The 20,133-nt window shown below is 42.2% G+C and overlaps 1 protein-coding gene across 7 annotated transcripts in view; it reads left to right on the top strand.

Moving 5' to 3' along the window:
- VTI1A (vesicle transport through interaction with t-SNAREs 1A) overlaps positions 1-20,133 on the top strand; it is a 348,726-nt gene that overhangs the window by 241,517 nt on the left and 87,076 nt on the right. The window contains exon 9 of one of the 7 annotated variants that reach the window (XM_032595175.1): positions 2,344-2,967. The exons of 5 other annotated variants lie outside the window; for them this stretch is intronic. In XM_032595175.1, the coding sequence (XP_032451066.1) occupies positions 2,344-2,491 (148 nt within the window). In that variant the 3' untranslated portion in view covers positions 2,492-2,967. Of the gene's footprint in view, positions 1-2,343; positions 2,968-20,133 lie in introns of those variants that run through there. One more of the 7 variants, XM_032595176.1, reaches the window with a different exon arrangement.

The raw sequence follows: 20,133 nt of genomic DNA, 5'->3' as shown, positions 1-20,133 counted from the left end.
TGCCTCAGTGTTCTGCCTGCTCCCTTTCGTGCTGGACAGGTCGTAACAAATATAGCCCAGCATTTCTTTCCAAAGCAAGCTTTTAGATGGAACACCGTCACTTTTTTTAGCCAATATTTGAAAATAATCAGGGAAGTGCTGCTGACAGGCCCATTTAAATTAGGATTTTTAATGTGAAGTCACCACCTCCTGAGAACACGGCTTTGAGTTGTTTCAAAGCCCTTCCAACATCTTCTCAGAAAACCCCCACAGTGGAGGGCTACCCAGTCACCATAGCCATACGGATGAAGGGACTGGACACATTTAATTACTCTTCAGCTACTTTATTTCATTGGACTTCAAAAACAAAATTAGCAGTAGCTGGAGACAGTGGTTACACGAGGTTAAATTAATCAATGCGTGCTAATTAAATAACTTTGTGCCTATGGCGTCAATGCCTGTTTCAGATGGTGGAGAGCTCTTCCTTAGTCAGTCTTCCCTACTTTGGTCTCCCTATTTGCAACATTTCACCATGCAGACGAAATGGAAAGGAAACAATCTCTCAATTAAGTAGGGGAGAGACAGCCCTATTACCCCCCCGCCACCCAGATTGGTCCTCAGGAAAAGATTGGGGTGAGAAGCTCTCTCCCTACATTTCCTATAGAGCACCTGCCCGCGAACGGCGTATGTGGCCATTCGCCCTCTGATCCACAGCCGATACGCACTGAAGAAACCTGGACTTCTGCCGTCGAGTCCGCGACTTCCCCATCTTTCCTGTATTTTCGGGATGGCCTAACCTCACCCCTACCTGTCACGCCACGTCAAGATCCCAAGCCCAGAAATAGCCCGGCAGCCCAACAGTGCTTTAAAGTGCTGGAAGCTGTCTTCGCGTCCACAGGCATGTTTGTAAGGTGTTTCTTCTCACTTGCTTAAAATAGGCTTCAGAGAATTTCGTTTTTGTCGTATTTTGCATCATTTTCTCACCCCAAAAGAGAAAAAAGGTGGGTTTGTTGAACTATTCGTAATTTTTAAATTCTTAAAATATGAATTTCACGTTTATTGTTGAATATCTTGAGGCTTCAGAAAGGTGTAGAGGAAAGAAATAACACTCCCCATAAGCCTCATCGTCCATCGAATCATCGTTAGCACTTTCATACATATTCTTCCCGTCTTTTTTCCATGCATATTTTACATAGAAACGATTAAATATTTCATTGGCATTTTAAGCTTTAGAAACCTGCCTGTGATTTCCCGTTACTATGAATGAAAATTTTAAAGTCATTGTCCTCATTTGGCAGATGATGTATTTTAACGTAAAGAATATAGAATCTGCCAAAATTATTTATTTGAGTTTTGCTTATACATTGTAAAAGTCTCTTTGGCTCACGCAGTTGCCTTGTAGGCGTTTTTTTCTCCGTTCAGCTGTAAAGAATCAAACCAAAATTAACAGCTGCAGTCCTGGCTGCACTTTATTAAGTATGTAGTCAACTTTTTCACCCCTGTTCCTGGCGAAGTTTATTTAGGTAAAAGGTTGATAACGTTCTTCACCCCAAGGACAGAAGTTTCTTCTTTCTTTTCTGTCAGACACTTCTATCCTGCTAACATTCAAGAAGTTAAACGTGAAGTCACTGCTTCCTTCTCTCTCCTATAAATGGACCCGTCCCCCCACTGTGTGAGCCAGATTTATAAAATATATCATCTCACATGCAAAACAGAATGAGTCTGGAGCGTACGTAGGGTATGTGTATTCGCATGGGCTTGTCGAAATGCACAATAACCCAGAAACATTTGTATTTTGAAAGAGACTGACGTGGAGTACGCGTAGTTTATACACGGGCATGTTTAGATAAATGGAGTAACAAGTCTGTGTAAACAAGTTGCGTTGATTACGAGAGCAAATGTAAGCTTGGGGATGTTTGCGTTTCTCAAGTATGGCCCTGTGTATTCCTTACATAAGGGACTGTTTTCCTAGAAGTGGTAAACGTGGAAACCCTCATCTGTAATGTTTAATGCCATGCCGGCCACATCTTCCCCAAGATCCTTTGTTTTAATTGTTCTTCTTATTAGAGATATTTCTAACGGAGGTGTTCTACATACCAATGGAAGCATTACACAGTACTTTCAATAGAAAGAGTCACTGAATAGTCCAAGTAAGAATAAACGTTTCTGATGACATGGCATTTTTCAAATATTTCCGCCATTCAGTGATGTAGTTTCTGATGGCCGAATACAATAAACGCTACTCATCATTTATACAAAATCAGGCTGTACATATGTCTATTTTGTAGGCTTTTGCACTTAGCCATTTGCTGTGACCATCTCCCCTTGACGTTAATTATTTTCCTAAAAGGATGTTTCTTACAGTTCCTCTCATAGGAATGCGGAGAACAATTCGTTTACGGGTGGAAATCCACAACCAGAAACTTCATGCAGTCCCCATTATTTCCAGTGGCTTCTAAACCATCAGCTTGCTTGCCCTCAAATTCCTGTAGTAAGTTTACTTAGGGTTTAGCCTGGGGTGGGAGGTGATGAGAGGGACCCCTGTTCATCCCCTTCCTTGCTTCCATCATGTCCCTGATTAGACCACCTTCTCTCCAGCACATTTTCTCCTTTATCTCACTCACCTTCCGCCTTTTAATTCCTGATTATTCTTTGTCTTCATTCCCTTTAACCACCATTTCTTCCCAGTAATTGGTTCCTTTTGGGGAGGCCTCCTCTTTTGTCAGTGGCTGGTTGCTTTGCTAACAGATACTTCAGTGAAGGGATAACAAGTTGGAGCCCGATATTTTCGTAGATAGTTTATGGATGAAGATTTCTGCCCTCGCTCTCCATGCCCCTAACAGTGTCTGTCTTCTGATGGAACTGGCCCTTTGGCGCCTTGGGCAGACCTCAGTGTTCCCTCAGTGTTCTTCCCAGCTGCCCTGCTGTCTCTTCACCTGCATTCCAGCCACACCAACCTCCTCCCTGCTCCCCAGACATGTCTCAAGCCTTTCCCTTGGGGCGCCTGGGTGGCTCAGTCGGTTGGGCATCCGACTTCGGCTCAGGTCATGATCTCGCAGTCCGTGAGTTCCAGCCCCACGTCGGGCTCTGGGCTGACAGCTCGGAGCCTGGAGCCTGTTTCAGATTCTGTGTCTCCCTCTCTCTCTGACCTTCCCCTATTCATGCTCTGTCTCTCACTGTCTCAAAAATGAATAAACGTTAAAAAAAATTAAAAAAAAAAAAAAAAAAAAACCTTTCCCTTGCTCCTGCCCTTCCTCCTGCCTGGACAGTGACCTTCCATCTCCCCCATCAAAACCCTACCCATCTTTCAGAGATACGTACGTATCTTATTTAGGTCAGTGTCTGTCTCCTCCACTCTACTACGTGGTAAACTCCTTGAAAACGAGGAATATGTATCTCTCATATTTGACTCTCAAAAGCACTGGACACAGCTCCCTACACCCAGAAGGTGCTCATTAATCATCGGCCCATGAGAATTTTTAACCTTCTGATGTGAAACCACTGATTCTCCCCCCAGTTAATGTCTTTACATTGTATTTATTTAATGACATTGCAGAGTAAGTTTAAAAATTGTGATGGTTTCTATAAAAGGACAAAAATGACCTATCTCTGTCATGTCTTTAAGCAATCTCCAAAGAGGAGTCAATTCCATGTTGATATTAACTCTGAGCTCGTGCTGTTGCCTGTTGATTTTTTTCCAGACTAGTAGCATAACTTACCTAGAAGTCTTGAGCCATATGCCTTAGCTCTGATTTCCAGAGTCTTCCTCAGCTTTGGTAGTCAGTCTGCATTGTTGTTCTTTTATGTGTACGTGCGTGGTGACCTTGGCTTTTGGAATAATATTACATTGCAAATCAAATTCTGCCTCAAAAGAATTTTTCTTCCACAATTTTCTGCATTTCTGAACAGGTTACAAAATGTCACAATTCAGTAGGGCCAATTATTAAGTTTTCATTTAATGGGCAGTTTTAATGTTCTCAGAGAATCTGAATAGTAATAGCATTTTAAACTCCTGCCTTCCATTTAAGGACTCACCACTAGCTCTCTCTTTGAGCACACCTAGTTATATTTTTGGGTATCATTTAAATTCAAGCTCCCAATTGGTAGGAAAATCAATGAGTTAATGAACAGCCTCATCTTTAAAACTTTTCAAATATTTTATCCTAATTATAAGGCCTATCTAGTGACATTAATTTGATGAAATCCCCAATCATCAGATTGTGCAGAATAGCCCAGACCCAGGAGTCATCTAGAGCATTTTCAGGTTAACAAACGTACTGTTTTTTTTAGGACGAGACCATGGCTTTGCTTACTATGAGAAAAACTTTCAACTCTTAAGGTTTGGGATTCATGTCAGGGTAGGTCAAACTTCATGCTTTTGTTTCCTTAGTTGTGTATGTTTACCATGTTTTAGTTAGCCTATATAAACGGAAAGCATTGCTATTACCAATAAAATCTCCCCTGACATTTGCATAGCAAATTTTTTATTGGTAAATCACTGCCCTGTGCCCTTGTCCTCAGACTTGCTGAGCTTCATGGTCGCTCTCCAGCCATACAGTGAGGAAGTGGAACCAGAGCTGGCCAAGACCAAGCCCGGTGACTTCCCACATGCCACTGGTGTGTGTTCATGTGAACCACCTTGAATCCTGTTGGGGACAAGGTGGAAAATAGGCCAACGATGTGGCGACTGTTGAGTCATTCATTTCCTGCCATGTCGTCTGCACCTCCATAGACTATCCTCTGGGACGACAACAGAAGATGAGTTCTCCAAACACACTGATGCTACAGCTTGAGAGAACCCCCCCCGCCCCAGGCAGGCATCATCTCAGTCCACCCTATAATCCAGTTGCCTCTGTGTGGTTCTCTATTTTAATCCTTGTCCCTCTTTATCCCAATCAATTCTCTCTCCATTCTTCAGCTGAAGACAGCCGACACATAGTCTCGGGGAGGTAGAGATCCCTTACGAGCCTTGCTTGCTCAATCCTCCCAGCCTTCCAGTAAGTTCAAAGTAGAAGTCTTAAGCCCCTCCCTACTCCTTCAGTTTTGGACAAGGCACCAAATTAGTAATCAAACCTGGATCTCCTGGTTCCCAGTCTGCTTTTCTGTTCATGCCCCCCCCCCCATACACTACTCTACCTACTTCAGGTACATTGAGCCTGAATGTCATCCTCTATCACCCTCCCTCACCAGCCAGAAAGTTGTAAGTGTCACATTATATTGGACTGGCCAGCTCATAACTAAAAATGTATTCTTGCATTTCTGCCCTCACTGGACCGGTATAGAAGCAAATTGGAGGCCTGACATGTATTCTTGGCAAAAGCTCGTAACTGTGGAGTACAAAAATTAAAGTCCTCCTGGAAATGCTCGTCTTCTTAATGATTTTTTGGCCAGATACACAGTAGGACTCAATAACTATATGTGGACTGAATGATATAATCCAGCTATATTAAATAAAATATTATATCACAAACACATAGGCATATGTCAATGGCACAAATCCAATTAAATATATAATAACCCAGAGGGGAAGAAAGAAAAAAGAATATATGTTGATGGAGGGGGTGGTGTGAAACTGAGTAGAAAGGCATTTCCTTTCCCAGAGAAGGCGTGCACAGTGCAACACAGGACCTGTTAAGGAAAATCTCACACAGGACAGACTTGCCCACCTTGGCTTTCCATTCGCTTTTCACTTCCACTGCTCCCTCCCGCAAACATGAACTGATTTGCTTCTGTTGCTAATGGAGACCGGTGCAGGTTCAAGGGGTTTTGATTACATAACATCTCATTGTGCCCGTATGCAGATTTAATGGATTCAGACCATCAGGATATGCTCTCCTGTTGTTTCTAAATTCAGGGTGACCAGCCGAGCACCTTTCAAATTCAATGGAGCAAATGCTGCAGCCACCACGAGGAGGCCTCTGAAACCAGCACCAGATGCAGGGGACACATTCCACTGACCTTCTGTCTCCTGTTTCTGATCTAGGACCCCTGTCCTAGCTCTAGAGAGCTCCTTCCCATGTTTTCATGTCTACCCGAGACTGTCTGGAATGGCCCCCACTCCCCATCCCATTCTGAACCTCTTAGATTGGAGGCTGGGCCATGGTCCCTGTGGATAACCCCTCCCTCCCCAGTTCCTGTCTCTGTCTGACCACCGTGCTGCCCTCACCAGCCCACCAGAGTACCTGTGCTCACCTGCAAAACTATTGGTTATTTTAAGCCTCTTAGGAATCTAGAAAACAGGTCTTTTCCTCTGTTCCCAAACCAGAAGTACCTAGCGAATTATTTTTTTTTTTAATTTTTTTTAATGTTTATTTATTCTTGACAGAGAGATACACACACACACACACACACACACACACACACACAAGTGTGAGTGGGGGAGGCGCAGAGAGAGAGGGAGACACAGAACGGAAAGCAGGCTCCAGGCTCTGAGCTGTCAGCACAGAGCCCAACGCAGGGCTCGAACCCATGAACCATGAGAATATGACCTGAGCCGAAGTCGGACGCCCAACCGATTGAGCCACCCAGGCACCCCACAAATTTCTTAACACTTATTGTCATGATTGCTGTTGTCATCCTAATTGCCATTTATTTTAAGAGCACTTATATGTGGGGAGTCTGGGTAACTCAGTCAGTTAAGCATCCAACTTCGGCTCAGGTCATGATCTCGCGGTCCATGAGTTCGAGCCCCGCGTCGGGCTCTGTGCTGACAGCTCAGAACCTGGAGCCTGCTTCCGGTTCTGTGTCTCCCTCTCTCTCTGCCCCTCCTCTGCTCTCTCTCTCTCTCTCTCTCTCAAAAATAAATAAACGTTAAAAAAAAAAAAAAGCACTTACATGGCAAGTGCTCTATAATCATTACGTAATTTCATTTCATTTAACCCTCGGAGCAAATCTGTAAGGGAGGCATTATTATTTTCTCTTACAGATGAGGAAACTGAGGCTTAGAAAAGTTCAGTAACTTGCACAAAGTCACACAACTATCAAGTCTCAGCCACGATTGCAGCTACTCCTGTCCATCAGCCTTAAGCGCTCAGCTCTCCTTGTCTGAAACCTGATACCAGCTGGGTTCTCATCATGCAGTCAGCCTCCAAGGAACATAAGTAATGCATGTGGTCAAACTGAAATGCCTGTTAAAAATCAGACTATGGGGGCGCCTGGGTGGCTCAGTCGGTGAAGCTTCTGACTTTGGTTCAGGTCATGGTCTCATGGCTCGTGAGTTCGAGCCCCACATCGGGCTTTCTGCTGTCAGCACAGAGCCTGCTTCAGATCCTCTGTCCCCCTCTCTGTCTGCTCCTCCCCTGCTTGTGCTGTCTCTCTGTCTCTCTCAAATAAATACTTATAAAAGGTCAGACTAAGTTTCTATTAAACTATTAACTATAAACTATTCAAATGCTTCATTTAGATTATCACTGATATTTTTAGTCAATAACTTGAGAATCAGAGTTTTCAGAAAATACTTAAGGTGTGTATTTACCAGCTCCTCCCACCTTAGCTGGGGGGCATGGGCCACCGTGGGCCTGAACAACCCACATATGTGTGCCAAGGTTGGCACATGAAATAATTTCCTTATGGCACATGGAGATTGCTACCCTGAGACCACAGGCAAAATAGCAAAATGGCCAAACAGGTCTTTGGTTTTTTGGTGCCCAGCTCTTTCCTTCTATTCTTCCCTTCCTAGCACCGTGGTCCTGTTCTGGTGTTCTGAATCTCCCCCTGTAACCGGTTGCATCCAGGCCAGCCTGTCCCAGAAGGGCATTCCCCAGCGAACACTCTCAACCTATGAGACACAGTAGTCTCTATGACTGGAAAAGCAGTCTGAGGAAGGTAAACCACACTCGGACCTCGTCTTGGGGCATAACAGAGTTTTATAAGAGTGAAAATGGAGACAGGTAATATTATGAACTCTCTAGACCTTTACCTCTGTTTAGAATAGGCCACTGTTTTCCATGCTGTGTTGCATTTCTGCTCAAATACCCCTGTCACCGCTCTGTGCCCTTTCCCTGCTCTGTCTTCATAGCACATGTCACTACTGGGAATTATATTATGTACCTGTCGGTTCATTGTCATCTCCCCCTGGAGGATATAAGCCCAACAAGAGCAGCAACCTAGTGTTGTTTGCTGCCGTAAACCCAGCTTCGGCAAGAGGGCTTGGCACATAGTAGGTGCTTAATAAATATTTATCAATGGAAAGATCAACCACTTATGTTTCTTCTGAGAGAGGCAGCTTTTACTTTAACTCAGTTTTTTCCCCAAAAGAGCAAATTTAATAACATGGTTTTACTGTTCTTATTGCTTGAGATGAGGTGATTTTTTTTTTCTTTAAAAGGACAATTTAGAGTTGATCTAAAGAAAACATTTAAGTAAATACTAGCTCAGGTGATGCTCAGGTATGGTAAAGTCAGGAAAATGGTATCTGAGTGGCTAGAAAACACAGTGGGTTCAGAAAACCCTGATCTCACAAAATCCACCATTATATTAGTGGATAACCTTCATGTGAATAAAAAATTGCAGTGGTCTACACAATTCATCTTGAAATAATTACGAGCCAGCCTTTTCAATCTCACATGATGTGCACCGTGTTCATGGTTCTCTTAGAATTATTTTTGGCTCTGGGAGTTATAAGTAATGTGCATAAAATTAAAACCAAAACTTATCCACATTTGAGCCCAAATATTTCCTCTTTTAAGCTGTTCCCGTAACTTTGAAGTCAGGGTTAAACCACAGGCTTATGTTTTCTTATAATATTTTTTTTAAATATTTGGGTCCAGTGATACCTGCTAACTGGGCTCAGGAACATTCAAGAACAAATTGTGCCATATTATTTAAGTTCTTCCTCATCTTACAAAACTGAAATATCACAAATTACTGAATTTTAATATCTCCTGAATCTCCGAGCCAAAAAAGAAGGAAGATAAAACTAATGACTAATTTAAACACTAAAAAAACAAAGAAAGAAAGAAAGAAAGAAAGAAAGAAAGAAAGAAAGAAAGAAAAGAAAGGAAGGAAGAAAGAGAAAGAAAGAAAGAAAGAAAGAAAGAAAGAAAGAAAGAAAGAAGGAGGAGGAAAGAAGAGAAAAGAAAGAGGGCAGGAGATAGGAGAGAGAGCCAAGTGAGCCAAGATTGCTTACCTATTATGATGATTGTTATTAAAATCACAGTTTTATTGGGGGGGGGAAGAATATGCTTTTGTGGTGCCAGGTTCGAGGGATCCTCTTTGTTAAAATCTTTATCAATGAAGTTTAAAAACTGAGACTAGTTTCTTTTGGGAAGCCTTTTAGTTGGGGGAGTAGGGCAGGTGACTGGACAGGGAACAATAAATGGGAGGGGTGGAACCATGCTGTTAATAAAAATATAGTTTTCGTATGTTTGAATAAAGGCGGCTCATGCTCTCCTTGTAGGCCTCCAGTCAGTGAGCCTGTGCACTTCCTTTTTCCTGCCAGATATTTGTTCCTGGCTGGAAGACATTTTAAGATATTTATTTGATGACACACACCTGCTGGGTAGATGAAAAGCAACCGCTCCCGAGGATGACCTACTTCAAGGGCGCAGTAAGCTTCTGAGGACTTTGGCAGGTTGTCCTTAAATCATTTGAGTGCATCTTGACATCACCTGTTGAACATGTCTAAGGCTCGTGCATTTTCCAGACTCGTTGGAGACAGAGTTGCTAACCCCAGAAAAGAGATGACTGAGTCAGTCATGACTTTGTAAAAGTGTACTCACACAGGGAAGATGCACTGCTTTACCAAGCCAACCCCAAGTATGTGAACTGCCATTCTTGGTGCTCGGGATAGAAACCGGCCACTGTGGAGTGGACCATCTAGAAAGTGGACCTAGGAGGAATACACACAAGTGTGGTCCAAGATTGAAGGTACGGAGAATGAGGGTGGAAGACGAGAGAAAATGCCACGAACGAAATTCTGATGCAGTGTTCTCCTAGGAATTTACCAGACAGAGGTTTCCAAATGAGATCAGGGCAGAGCATGGGATGTTTGAAATACATTAGAGACATTGTCACCAAAGGAGTCCTTTGAAGCCAACTTACCTTTACCTGTTCATTTCCACACGCGTGTACTGAGCACCAGCTGCCTTGGATAGTAAAGATACAAATGTAAAGAATTTGTATCTCCTTGTCAGTATACACAATCTAGTGAGAAAACACACCTTAACAAGAACTGTTTTCATAACCTTTAACACGATGTAACAATAAGTGTACACAAAGAGTTCTTGGCCCTGTTGGACTTCCTGGGGTTGGTGATGCCCGGCCTGAGTTCTGAAGAGTACGTGTGAGTTAGCCAAATAAGAGAAAAGAGGGACATGGAGGCATTAAAATATATGTTGTGCTCGGGAACTGCGGACTGTACAGTTTTACTCCAGCATGAAAAGCAAAGCAGGATCAGTGGTTGTACCAGTGGGTGTCTTAGAGGGGCTGTAGCTTCCCTGCCCGTCACAGCCGGGACCACCCCAAGCAAACAGTCAGAGGACTGTGCTTGCTGCATAAATGCAGTTCAAGGCAAGTCTCCTCGCACCCCTGCTGCCCTTCCTGTGTGTGGGAATCTAGAGCTTTCACTGTGGGGACGTTGACCCACTGCGGAGGAGTTCTAAGCTCTGAATCAGGACTGAACTGGGGCTTGCCTTGTTGATTTACAAGGAGTCTTTCTCTGTTACTTTTAGCTAGAAGTCATGGTTTAAAAGACTTGACTTCACACGTGCCCTCTGCGTTATTTAGGATAGGAGTCTTCATTCAGGTTTCCTTTCCTCTTCTTCGAGTTGTCTACTGCTGTGTAAGTAACCACGCCAAAATGTAGCGGCTTAGAACAACAGTAACGAGCCATAACTTCGTTATCACTCACAATTTCTGTGGGTCGGGAAATGAGGAACAGCTTGGCTGGGTGTCCTGACTCCAAGTCTCTTATGAGATTGTCTTCAGACAGAGCCTGGAGCGGAAACAGTTGGGAAGAGACAAGATCCCGTAGCAGCTAGGGACTGCCTGGGCCCTTCATTGCTTCGTTGTCTCAAGGCCTTTCCAGGTCGTCTCTCTGCAGGAGCTAGTCTGGGCTTCCTTACAGCATGGCGGCCTCCGGCTTGGCACCACAGGGCCCCAAAGATGCATTCCAAGAGCAAGATTGGCAGAAGCTGCGTGGCTTTTTCTAATCTAGCCTAGGAAGTCATACAGTGTCACCGCTGGGACATTCTAATCATGAAGACAGTCACAGGGACCCACCACATTTCGGCGGGGTGAGACCCAGACTCTATCCCTTGATGTGGGGAGGGCAAGGCTGTGGAAAACCAGTGGGATGGGAAGTACTGTTGCAGCCCATTTTAGAAAATACATCGTGTGCCACACCCTTCAAGAATTTCTCCCTCTACTCACATAATCCTTTACCTGAATATTAATGTGCTCCTTGTTGTGTTTCCTACTCCCTTCCTACACCATAATCTAAGGCTTCAGTGCACACACACACACCAAAAAACTTCCATTTCCTGAAGGAGAGTCAATCACCCTGGTGTGCAATGTTCCCCTTAGGATGATACCACTTTATAAGCATATATCCTGTCGCCCCATTTCAGGGGAGTCGTACTTCGATCAGGCACTGTTAAAGCCAAATACGGCTCAGATCTTTAACTGAGATGCCTCTTTTCATCTAACCAAAGCAGACTAGAGACTCAGGAGTGAATGATTTGAAATCTCTCCTTTTATTTGCCATGCACTCGGACGATTGATGGTGCTCTCGTAACAAGTTTAATCAGTGGCATTTTGTGGAGTACTGCATATTTCAGGGAGTGAAAAAAGAAAAAAGTAAAAAAAAAAAAAAAAAGGCCCAGACGTTGGACTCCAGGAAGTTTAAAAATGGAAGCATTAGCATGTTCTTGGTAGGAAATCTTCTGATGTAAAGTTAAACTATTGATGTAAATTTTACATTTTTAAATAAGTACTATTGCAAGTGTGCTATCTTTAATGAGGACCTTAATTCCACTTTTTACACATATATGGTGAACAGAAGTTGGGTTCTTCAAATATTTTCTGTTAAAAATGTATGATACATAAGCAGTGGATCGGAGGGTTTTTTTCGCTATTGGATAACCTAGAAAAAAACATAGCTCTATTTTAAAATCCCTTCCAGTTCAAGAGTTATCCAAGCAAATAGTGTTGACCAAGGTGTTGAATGCACCGCTAATAATAATGCTACCCTTTCATAAAGCTAAGTAATCAGGAATAATGCTGAAAATAAGAAGCCAGTCATTTATTTACTCTATTTGGCATTGTTAGTACTAATAATGCATTTCAACACTGTGGAATTGCTAGATAATGCTTTTGTGACTTTTATGCAGCTTATTGTTATTTAAATGAACAGTCGACTGCACTGTAATGAAGAAATGCATGCTTTTCCCAACTCAGTTATCAACCAGGATTCTAGGAAAATGAGAATTTGTGTCTGCCTTCATTCACGAAGCAAACTGGAGGTCACTGTTTTCAATATGAACCTTTTTTTAGCTTTTCAACAGTGAATAATTAGGAGCCGCTGCTTCTGAAATTACCTGTATTCACTGTAGAGAAGGAAAGACTTTTATCTTCCACGATGAAATACATTTTCTCATTCAAACTTTGTCATTCTTTTTTTAAATGGCATTTTACACCGCTGAGTCAATCCTAGGTAGTGAAATAAAAGAAATACATTTTTTGTGCCACAATAGCCTGTTTATTCAATTTTACTTCCTTAAATTTCAGCTCCTCCTTGAAAAATGATCCAAATGCAAAAATGGGTTTAAAGCAGTCGAACATATAAAGCAATTATCCACATAAGATAGTTTTACACAAACACACATGTTCTTTGCACTTCGATTTAAATTGAGGTGATCCTTGGTCCTGGTAACTTAATGATGATGTGCTTCTATTGAGTGTTTTTAACAGCTTTATTGAGATATAATTTACATATCATATGATTCACCCACTTAACGCGTACAGTTCAGCAGCTTTTAGTGTATTCACCGAGTCGTGCAACCATCACCACCATCAATTTTAGAACATTTTCATCACCCCAAAAAGAAATCTGGTATCCATTAGCAGCCACTCTCTGTTTCCCAGCGGCCCCTGACAACCGCTAATCTACTTTCTGTCTCTATGGATTTGGCTCTTCTGGACATTTCATTTAAATGGAATCATACAGTATGTGATCTTTTGCGTCTGGCTTCTTTCACTTAGCGTAAGGTTTTCGAAGTTCATCCAGGTTGTAGTCTGTATCAGTGCTTCATATCTTTTGATTGCTGACTAATATTCCATCGTATGGATATACAAAGTGTATTTATCCATTTGTCAACTGATAGACATGATGAATGATGCTGCTATATGAACAACGCTGTCATGAGCATTCACGTGCTGGTTTTTTTTTTCTTTTGCTTGGACATGTGTTTTCATTTCTCCTGGCTGTATACCTAGGAGTGGAATGGCTGGGTCATATGGTAACTCTGTATCTAACGTTTTTGAAGAACTGCCAAACTGTTTTCTAAAGTAGCTGGACTGTTTTAAATTCCTACCAGCAACGCGCAAAGGGTTCCAATTTCTTCACATCCTCGCCAACACTTGTTATTGTCTGTCTTCTTGATTATAGTTATCCCAGGGGGTGTGAGAAACTATCTCATTGTGGTTTTGATCTGCATCTCTCTACTCTCTAAGATGTCAGGCATGTTTTTATGTGCTTATTGGCCATTTGTATTTCTTCTTTGGAGAAATGTCTGGTTTTATTGAGGGTTGTTTGTTTTGTTTTGTTTCCTTTTGTTTTTTTGTTTTAATTCTGGTACCTCACCTCAGGAACGTGGCTAGCAGAACTAAGTTGGAAACAAATATATCTTCCTAAAGGGGGGTAGTTTTCAAACAGACTTGCAAACTGAAGACGTTATTTTTGCTGTGGAAGTATTTGGGGATTGTGGAATAACTAAATTGATCTCAGAAACCAATTTACTTCTGAAACTTTTCCAATTTGATTTGCAGTAAGAATATTGGTGGTCCCAGAACCATACCTAGAGAAGGGCTTAAAGATCAGCTTGTCCAATTAATTCATTTTACAAATTAGGAAACCGAAGGCCTAATATGTGAGTCACACCGGGAATTAATGGCAGAGTTGGAACTCTATCCAGGTGGAATCCAGGTAACCAAGTGTTCTATTTACTTTAGAGAGAATATAATGTACTTTTCAAACGGCTTCTCACTGATTTGAAAAACATGGCAATGGTGAAATGCTCTGAAATGAGAATCAGTAACATTTATTGTTGAGCACTTAACACATTTTGTTTTACTTTATCCCAAGTGTAGTATAGGTTAGATTGATGTTATCATCCTCCCTTTTTATGTGTGGGGAAATGGGTTGATGGGCTTGTTCAATGGCACCTATCTAGTCAATGGCAAATTCAAACCCAGACCTTCTGATTTCAAGCCCAGAGTTCTCTTTGTTTCCTCTGGTCTGCCAGACTCCTGAAGGACAGCATCAGCGCACTGTGACCCATGCCACCTTGGAAGACTTTGATTTCTGATCACTAAATCATTGATGCAAGTAACAGATAGGTGGCGTCGTGGAGCACTCCTTCACCATCGTTAATCTAGTTAGGTAACAAATCCAATGTTTGTAACTTTGGAAACACAATATATGTGCCAAATGACAGAAGACTTGTTCAGGTATAAAAATATAATACTTTAAATTATCTATTAATATAATAACATGTTTGTAGAGTACTTTTCAGTTACAAAGCCTTCACTTAGACTTTTATTTTGATGCTTACAGTTATGCAAGACAAGTTTTTCATTGTCTTTGTTTTTATTCATGATACACTGATGCCTGAAGTGCTTCAGTTGCAGAAAGATAAGGTCTGAGGCAGACCTACATCTCCTATCCGAGTGTCTTGGCTCCTGTGTAGTTCTGTGTTCCCTCCAATGTACGATGCTCCGCCTTAATGATGTGCTGAAGGACACTCATTTGAAAGAAAAAGAGACTTTATACCATTATTCCAGACAACAACAGAGCTGTGACTAAGTAGAAGTTATAGGGAGGCAATTTGGAGCCCATATAAAGAAGACTTGATCCGTCCAACAATGAAATGTGTTGTCTTGTGAAGGAGTGAGGTCTCTTGTCATTGAACTGTTCAAGCTAGAGCTGGATGACCATCTGGGAAAATGCTCTAGAAAGGATTTCTGCATTGGTGTGTGTGTGTGTGTGTGTGTGTGTGTGTGTGTGTTAGTGGTACCAAGAGAAATTAGATGGCATTTAAGGTCCCTTTCAACTATGAGATTATGGATCTTTTTTAGTTAAGAGAATAAGCTGGCTTAAGGATCTTCTGTGTCCTTATTGAAGAAAGAGACTTTCACTCTCATAAATTTTCATCTTGGGTGTTAAAGGTGCAGAGTTTTCTGTTTGAAAGAGAGAAACCAAATTTATTAATCTAAGTTGCTGGTTTCCAAGTGGTTAGAACAGCAGTTCCCATCTACATTTCTAGACACTATGCACAACAAGGGTTCCATATTCAAGTAAGTTTGAATGAGAGCCTTTAATACACCATTGTCCTCTGTGACAATCCAAGAGGGAAGAGAAGGTATACAGCAATGTCAAATGTATTTTTTTTACCTTTGCAAAGTACTTCAGTCGCACCCAGTGGTTCTCAGCTCTGGTTGCACCTGAGAATCACCTGGAGAACATTTTAAAAATACAGGTGACCAGGCCCTACCCTGGACGGAATGAATGTGAATCTCTAGGAGTGGGTTCCCAGCATCAGTATTTCTTAACAGCTCTCCAGGCGCTTCTTATATGGAACCACAGTTAAGAAGAACGAGTCTAGTCTGAGCATGAGCTCAGGCAAAGTCCGGACATTTACTTTTGTAAGTCAGGCCACCATTTAGAATTCAGATTATTAATTCAGAGCCAGTGCTCGTAAGTATGATAAGAGTCAGTATCTCATAATGAGTCACACTACTGCTCTTGAGCCAAACAGCCTGGCTTTGTCCACTTACTAGTTTTATGACTTCCAACAAGTTATTTTAATCTCTCTATGCCTCGGGTTCTTTTTTTTTTTTAATGTTTATTTATTTTTGAGAGAGAGAGAGAGAGAGAGGGAACGAGTTGGGAGAGGGGCAGAGAGTGAGGGAGACAGAGGATCCAAAACAGGCCCTGCACTGACAGCACAGAGCCCGACATGGGACTCAAACTCACAAACCCCGAGACCATGACCTGAGCCGAAGCCGGTGCTTAACCGACTGAGCCACCCAGGCGCCCCTTAATCTCTCTGTGCCTCAAGTTTCTTAATGTGTAAGTGGAGATTATGATGGTATTTATAAGCTAACAACTGAAGTAAAGACCCAAAAGAAAATAAAAACTCCACATATTTGATATTGCAATTATTGTCATCACCACTGTTGTGTTGTTAGTGGTAGTAGAAGCAGCAGCAATGGTAGTCTGGCTAGGGCTGGGGGCTAAGTGACTACTGGGGAGATGGTTCGCTCTGTACAGGCCTTCCGACAGGTCTGGACCTTCCTTGTAAATGAAGAACTCTGCTGCAACGTCATCAGCGTCCTTCCTCAGACTCAGAACCTCCCAGTGAAGTACAAAGGGTCCCCAACATACGGCGGTTCAACTTACAAATTTCCAGTGTCACGGTGGCACGACAGCAGCACGCATCCGGTAGAAACCATACTTCAGCCTTTGAATTTTGATCTTTTCTCAGGCCGGCGACACAGCATAGAGTACTCTCTCGTGTTGCTGGGCAGGGGCGGCTCCCAGTCAGCCACGCGATCGTGAGGGTCAAAATGGCTACACTTACGACCATCCTGTCCCCATACAACCATTGTGTTCTTCACTTTCACTACAGTAGTCAATAAATCACATGAGACATTCAACATATTTATTTTTTATTATAAAACAGGCTTTGTGTTTGATGATTTTATACTCCATAAGTCACATGAGATATTCAGCATATTATTTCTATTTTATTATAAAATAGGCATCGTATTACGTGATTTTGTCCAACTGTAGGCTAATGTCAGAGTTCTGAGCACATTTAAGGTCAGTTAAGCTAAGTCACGTGGTTCAGTAGGTTAGGTGTGACAAATGTTTTTTTGACTCGCAATATTTTCCACTTCCGATAGGCTTATTGGGACGTAACCCCAGTTGTAAGTCAGGGGAGAGCTGTAGAATGTTCTGTGTGAAGTTTTCTGCAAGAAGCTAAGGCTTAAACCAGATAAGCCGCTGCCGTTCTGTCCACCTCTTAATTCTAGGTTAAGAATGGACTCTGCCACCCCAGGGGCCTAGGCTGAAGGGTCAGGCTGAGTTTCTGTTGGATAACCGGGACCTGCATGCACTCTATATGACAGACTGACCTCCTGAATACTCAGGATAATCTCAATTTCAAGCGGCCCGCCCTGCTGAATGATTGGATCTGTGGTTCAGAAAGCGTGGTTGCTATTGACTAGGAAGCAATGGCTTGGTACACCAATGTCCTGGACTAATGGTGCAAAAAAGTAAACACAGTCTGAATACATGGGATAGCCCCAGAAAAACAGCTAAAGAACAGCACAACCAGGCATAGTTTCTATTTAGTTTTCAGTTGATGAAAGAATCATTTGAGGTAGCTCTAGTCACCAAGGGTAGAGTAACAAGAGTCCCTGACTCTCTGGGGGTTTAGGACAGGTGTGGACATTACACGGATATTACAGGTTCTTTAGCACATTTTCCATCAAGGCAGCCTCCAATTGCAATTGTGGAAACTGGTGGAATATTCCTGGGAGGAGCTCCAATGGATTGTAAAGCTGAATAACATCTTTGTCTCAAGAACTTATATGAGAAACTGGGTTTTTTTTTCCCTTTTCTTCTACAAGCATTTTGTGGCTCACCATTGCAGACACTGCATATCTTTGTATCCCACACAGGCCCCATGTTAATAGTTGTTTGCTAGTTGTGGTCATTTAATTGAAAAAAGCTGGCATGGAGATATTATAGGTCCCAATAGGTCATTTGTGTATCAAGTTTGGTGTTATTGCCTTTGACCAAGCTCCTTCCAAGTCCAAATTTATTACAGTTCTCTAAATGCATTAATAACATATAAGAGGATAGACAGAGGGCTGAAGAAAAGATGTGTGTGGCCTTTAAATATGCCAATCGTCTACAGCTCTGAGGGTTGCTTGCCATGGCCTGTTGCCAGGAGTGCATTATAGAATTCCAGATGGCATGTTATGTTGGTACTTGTTTTGCATTTGCTCTGAGAATGAGGTTAAAGAGGAAGCTAGACTATGGCTGGGATCCTCTTGCTTGCCTCTCCCAGAGTAGATCCTGGACACCTCCTTCCCTCCCACCAATCAGAAGGCTGGCCCAGCCTCTCTTGAGGATTGTGGATTCAGCACGCTTGCTCTTTCCCCATGAGTTCCCATGCACCTAGTCACCCTGCCCCACAGAGACCAGTGAGACCGAACTCCTTCGTATGACCTGTGCTCACCCTCCCACAGACCCCGGGGCTAGGGCAAGTATGGGCCTGAATTCCAAGACTCAATAGATAAGGGTTGTGTTTTTCATCAGCTTGCCTGTCCTTTTTTTTTTTTATTTTCTGCGAGATTCTCTTTAAAACAAAAAACAAAACTTTTATTGCAGGAATTTACTCTCTCTCTCTCTCACATATGCACACACACACACACACACAGAAAGAAAATAGTGTTGTGAACTCCATGTTCTCCAACACCCAGCTTTTACAATTACCAACAGTTAGCCACTCTTGCTTTCTTTTCCCTTCCCTTTTTCTTTTCAGTTTTGCTAGAGTATTTTTAAGCAAATCCTAGATATCTGATTTTACCTGTAAATATTTCCGTTTGTATCTCTAGAGTATATAGCATAACTTTTTAAAAACCTAACCACAAATACCCTTATCACACCTCACAGATTTAATAAAAATGTAATAATAATAATAATAACCTGTCCAGGCTCAATTTTCCCTAATTGTTTCACAGATGTCCCCATACTGTTGGGCAATTTAAGTCAGGGTTCAAAGAAGGTACACCTGTTGCATTTGGCTGATGCATTTTTAAGTGTCCTTTAATCTGTTATAGATCCTCCTCCAGTTTTCACTGTACTTATTTGTTGAAGAAAAGCAGATCATTGTCGTGTAAAAATGTTCACATTATGTATCTGGCCTCTGCATCTTCCTTGTGCTGTGCAGCATGTTCCTCTCTTCTCCATTGTTCCTGTAAATTAGTCATTAGTTTAAAAACTGAATGAGATGCAGGATACCTATGTGGCATCACATAAGGAGGCACAGAACAACTTGTGTTGATGTCAGGATTGATCAGTGGGTTCAGGTAGGGTCAGCCTGATTCGTCCATTATGAAATTCTGTATGGACCTGTTAACCTAATGGTTTTACCAACCATTGATATCACTGCATACATCCGTTAGGGGTTACAAGTGGTGATTTTCAATTCTATCATTCTTTCTGCATTTATTAGCTATTTTTCTATTTAGAAGAACTTACCATTATCAACTCTTTGGTTCTTCTGAAATACAGTTCATACAAGAAAAACATCATAAGTGCTTCTTTCCATTTATCAATGTTCAAAACGCTGAATTCCACCAGTGAGGAATTGTGGCCAGTGAGGCTTCTTTGTCACTGAATATTGCTATAAACACTTGGGTTTTTATCTTTTTTCATATGCATAAGCGTCTTGTAGTAAGTGCTCTTTTTGATGCTCAAATGTCCCATCTTTGATCAATAGGAGCCCCTTCTAGTTGCCTCGGGTCACCTTTTAATATAATTACCCCCTAGGCTTTCTTCTCTAGCAGAATAAGATACCCCGGGTTCCTGGCCCAGACATGGAATCAGCTGTTTCTACACGGAATCCTAGTTCCTTTCTGTGGGAAATAGTATGTAAAGACCATGGTCTGGGCACTAGGGATAGATTTCCTCTTAAAACGGTTCTGTGTATATTGGAATGGTAACTTCACCTCCTGGTGATGTCCTCGGCCCTGCTCTCTGTGGACCTCTGGTTCCACCTGGATACTCCCACCCCCATCACTCATACCAGCCAGCGCTCACCTGTCCTCCAAGCAGCCCCTACCTCCTCTCTCTACACTTTCACCTCTCCCTTCTAAGTTGGATGCCTCGCTTGCCTCCAAGCTTCTGAGACGCCAATGTAG

Source organism: Lynx canadensis, chromosome D2 (genome assembly GCF_007474595.2).
Source record: "Lynx canadensis isolate LIC74 chromosome D2, mLynCan4.pri.v2, whole genome shotgun sequence".
Classification (NCBI taxonomy): Eukaryota; Metazoa; Chordata; class Mammalia; order Carnivora; family Felidae; genus Lynx; species Lynx canadensis.
Note: the sequence above shows the minus strand (reverse complement) of the source record. Positions and strands in the feature narration are given on the sequence as shown.